We start from the raw sequence: 4639 nt of genomic DNA, 5'->3' as shown, positions 1-4639 counted from the left end.
GAAAACACATGAGTATTTTCAGTTTTATTCACAACTGCCAACAAATTGGAAACAACCCAAATGTCTGTAAACTGATGAGTGGACAATTGGATAGAGCCACACCACTGGAATACTACTCAGCAATAAAAAGGAATGAGCTACAGCTGTCCTCTGCGGGGCACTGTTCTAGCACTCCCCTGCCCACATACCAAAATCTGCAGCTGCTGAAGTCCCTTGTATAAGATGGTGTAATATTTGCATAGAAACTCTGGCATACTTTAAGGCATCTCGCGATTACTTAAAATACCTGGTAGGGTGTAAGTGCCATGCACAAAGTTGTTACAATATAGTTTAAAATTTACATTTCTATTGTTGTATTGGTGACTCATGCCTGTAATCCCAGCCCTTTGGGAGGCAGAGGCAAGAGGATTGCCTGAACTCAGGAGTTCAAGACCAGCCTGGGCCATCTGGTGAGGCCTCATCTCTACAATAAATCAAAAAAATTAGCCAGGTGTGGGAGCATGCACCTGTGAGTCCAGCTACTTGGAAGGCTGAGGTGGAAGGATTCCCTGAGTCCAGAAGGTGAAGGCTGTGGTGGCTGTGAGCATGCCACTGCACTCCAGCCTAGGCAACAGTGAGACTCCAACTCAAAAAATATATATATTTTTTCTGAGTATTCTCCATCTGTGGTTGGTTGAATCTATGGATAGGGAACCTGCAGATATGAAGACTCAACTATACTAACAGATGCAACAGAATGGATAATAGCATAAACTCAAAGATGTATGCTAAGTGAAAAAAGTCAGACACAAAAAGGCTACATGGCTTCATTCATAAGACGTTCTATAGGAACATAAATCAGACTCGTGATTGCCAGGGGCTGGTGGCAGGAGGAGGGGACTGACTACAAAGGGACTGGACTTGAGGGGCCATTTTGGGGTGACGGAAATGTTCTATATCAGGAATATGGTAGTAGCTACCTAACCACACTTCTCAAAATTCATCAATCTGTACACCTTAGAAAAGCAAATTTTATTACATGAAAATTATACCTCAAATGAACCTGACTTAAGAAAATAGTAAAACAAACCTAAAAAAATAAATCTAAGAAAAAAAATAACTTACAGTTTTTCCAGTTCTGGAGTCATCATAAGGAAGTTCTCGATCATTGTAATTGGGACTTGTGTGGCTCCCATGTCCCTGAAGGAGACAGCCCAAACATACATGATGTGAACCCCAATACAAAGATTCTGTACTTAAAAAGATATATAAAGGACATGTGATTACTTCAATTTGAGCTTCTCTATAAAATAAGCCAGCCCAGGAGCTTATTATTATTCACTCACCTAAGTCTCACAACAATCCTGTGAAATGGTAACTATCATAACCTCCATTTTAAAGATGAGGAAACTGAGTCAAGAGCTGAGTAACTTGCCCAAGGTCACAAAGCTAATGAATAACAGACCTGGTTTCCAACCCAGGCAGTCTGTCTCTAGGATCGACTTTTTTTTTGAGTCAGGGTTTCTCTCTGTTGCCCAGGTTGAAGTGCAGTGGCATGGTCACAGCTCACTGCAGCCTCCAACTCTGGGCTCAGGTGATCCTCCCGCATCAGCCTCCCGAGTAACTGGGGCTATAGGCAAATGCTACTACGCCTGGCTCATTTTTACATATTTTTTGTAGAGACGAGGTCTTCCTATGTTGCCTTGGCTGGTCTCCAATTCCTGGGCTCAAGTGGCCCTCCCACCCTGACCTCCCAAAGTGCTGGGATTACAGGTGTGAGCCACCATGCCCAGCCCAGGATCTCCTCCTAACCACTTTGTTGTGCATCACTAATGAGATGATGAGAGGGACATGCTCCGGCAAAGAGGGCGAGGGTGCAGCAGAGCTGGGAGGAGAGAGAGGGGAAGCCATGCCATGAAAGGAGGAAGAGCAATTGCAGGTGAGAAACAGGAGATAGCACAGCAGGAAAAGGCGGGGGAGGGAGGAGCTGGCAAGCCAAAGGCAAGAGCAGAAAGGCAGTCGACGGGGTCTGGGAGGACAGAAGGCCCAGGAAGGCCTCCGGGGAAAGGCGGCCATGTCAGGCAGGAAGCAGAGCGTCGTGAAAGGCGAGTCTTACAGGGTGGTGAAGGTGCCGTTGTAGGTGCCGGGCTCCAGCACGGGCACGTGGTGGAGCCTCTGCTGTGGGCTGAGATCAGCGCAGGACAAGGTCTCATCTCTGCAGGCACAGAGCTTGCATATGTCGGTGCTGGTGGTGGCGCCCTGTTCCTCCTTTGTCACAGCCAAAGCCTTGTTTGGGGTGCCACTTTCAGACTGCACCTGAGTGACATCCTGAGTGAGCACCACGTGGAGAGGTCGGCCTCTGGTTGTAGACAGGATTGGGTGCCGAGTCAGATCCTGGGTTGGCCGTTCAAGCGTAGTCTTCTCCGGGGCCTTAGAATGTTCCGCCTCCGTAGTGGGCTCTGGGGTTACGACGAGCCCCAGGTCCGGCTGAGTTGGGGTCTCCCGCATGGGGGGAGAGAGTTTAACCCCTGTAGGGGGTTCTGCAGTTACAGCAAGTTCCAAATGTTGGGCTGTGACCACACTCAGGTTTGCCTGCTGGGTTTGAACCTGGCCAGGGCGCTTTGAAGTCTCTCTCGTCGTTGGGGCTGTTGACAGCTCAGCCTGCACAGGGGGTGCTGGCGTGATGGTGAGCCCCAGGTCCAAAGGCTGGGCTGGGACTGCCTGCTGGCGTGGAGGTTCGGCCTTCTTCGGGGACTCCTTCGGGGGCTCCGGAGGCTGAGTGGAAGCCCCCTGCTGGCCTGCAGAGGCTCCCATCCCCTCAAGGAGCTCTGGAGGCGAAGACCAGGCCGCCTGCTGGGTAGGAGAGGGTCCCACCACCACAGGGGGCCCTGCAGACGGAGCAGGGACTGCCTGTTGGGCCGGGGAAGCTTCGACAGCCCCAGGGGGCTCCTGAGATGCAAGCGGGCTCTCCTGTGGGCGGGGAGGGCATTCCTCAGGTGGCCCTTTGGATGGAGCTGAGCCGCCTTGCAGGCCTGGAGTTTCCGTGGCCTTGGGAGTCACAGTCACCACAGGCTCCACAGTCGGAACACCCGGCGATGGGGACGCTGCACGTGCTCGAGACTCGGGGTGGCCTCAGGCTCACCGGGGAGCGGTGGAGGCTGAGCCGAGGCCTCCTGCTGGCTGGCCTACGGGCCGGCCTCCTCAGGAGGCTCAGTCAGGGCATCTTGCTGGGCTGGGGAAGATTCAGCCTCTTCAGGGGAACCAGACTGGGTTGGAGAAGATGCCCCCTGCCCAGCGGGAACAGGAGGGTTGTCCTGCTGGACTGAAGAAAGCTCAGCCTCTGCCATGGGCTCTGTTTCCATGGTGAGTGCCATGTCCACCTGGGGAGCGGTGGCATCAGATGCTGGCGACAGCTCTCTGAACCATGGAGACAGATCTGGGGATGGCAGCATCAGTTCGTCAACAATTAGACTGGTACAAAATGGGGAGAAGGCTGGAGGCTGAGATGGGGCCTCTTGCTGGGCCGGGGAGGCTTCCGCACCCCCAGGGGGCTCCTGAGACTCAGGCGAGCTCTCCTGTGGGCGGGGAGGGCGTTCCTCGGGCGGCCCTTTGGACGGAGCTGGACCCCTTGCGGGCCTGGAGTTTCCGTGTTCTCGGGAGTCACGGTCACCACAGGCTCCACAGTCGGAACACCCGGCGATGCGGGGCGCTGCACGTGTTCAAGACTCGGGGTGGCCTCCGGCTCCCCGGGGAGCGGTGGAGGCTAAGCCGGGGCCTCCTGCTGGCTGGCCGACGGGCCGGCCACCCCGGAGACTCAGAGGGCCAAGCCGGTTGCTCCTGCTCGCTGGGGAAAGGTCCAGCCTCCACTGGAGGCTCAGCTGGGGCCTCTTGCTGGGCCAGGGAAGCTTCAGCACCCCCAGGGGGCTCCTGAGACTCAGGCGAAGCTCTCCTGCGGGCGGGGAGGGCGTTCTACAGGCGGAGCTGCGCCCCCTTGCGGGCCTGGAGAGTCCGTGGCCTCTGGAGTCACGGTCACTACAGGCTGAACACTGGGCGACGTTGCAGACTGCACGTGGTGGTGACTCGGGCAGCACCAGGCGATGGAGGCTGAGCCGGGGCCTCCTGCTGGCTGGCAGATGGGCTGGCCTCCCCGGGAGACTTAGATGGCCGGGCAGGCTGCTCCTGCTCACTGGGGGGAGGTCGAGCCTCCACTGGAGGCTCGGCCGGGGCCTCTTGCTGGGCTGGAGAAGACCCAGCCTCCACAGAAGGCTCAGCTGGGGCCTCCTCCTGGGCCGCAGGCTCCGCCTCCTCGGGGCGCTCTGGAGGCGGCGCCGGGGCCTCCAGCGGGGCCGGAGCGGGCGCGGTGTCCCTGCTGGCCTCCGATGTCACCGTCAGCTCCATGTCCACAGGCTTCCCAGTCACGTGGGGCAGGTTCGACGGCTGAACTTCGTTCCGGCAAGGAAGCGGCACATTTCCCTCCCGATGCGCCGGCAGCTGAGCATCAGTCTCCTCGGAGAACTGTGGAGGCCGAGCCGGGCATTCCTCTGGCATCTCCGTGCCTTGAGCTAGGGCCTACAGAAGGGCGTAAAAGACTCCGGCCTGCTCATGGCACCCTGGAGACTGCCCCACGATCTGGAGCAGCAGCGGGAGGCTGCCAGGATCC

At 56.6% G+C, this 4639-nt stretch overlaps 1 protein-coding gene across 1 annotated transcript in view; it reads right to left on the bottom strand.

Annotated features, from left to right (window-relative positions):
- Nucleotides 1-4639, bottom strand: part of LOC103277199 (leucine-rich repeat-containing protein 37B-like) — a 42783-nt gene that overhangs the window by 32742 nt on the left and 5402 nt on the right. Inside the window, 2 exon segments of the mRNA XM_021707323.1 lie at nt 2096-3011; nt 4071-4548. Coding sequence (XP_021562998.1) covers nt 2096-3011; nt 4071-4548 — 1394 coding nt within the window.

Source organism: Carlito syrichta, unplaced genomic scaffold (genome assembly GCF_000164805.1).
Source record: "Carlito syrichta isolate Samal-C Ts95f unplaced genomic scaffold, Tarsius_syrichta-2.0.1 Scaffold316506, whole genome shotgun sequence".
Lineage (NCBI taxonomy): Eukaryota > Metazoa > Chordata > Mammalia > Primates > Tarsiidae > Carlito > Carlito syrichta.
Note: the sequence above shows the minus strand (reverse complement) of the source record. Positions and strands in the feature narration are given on the sequence as shown.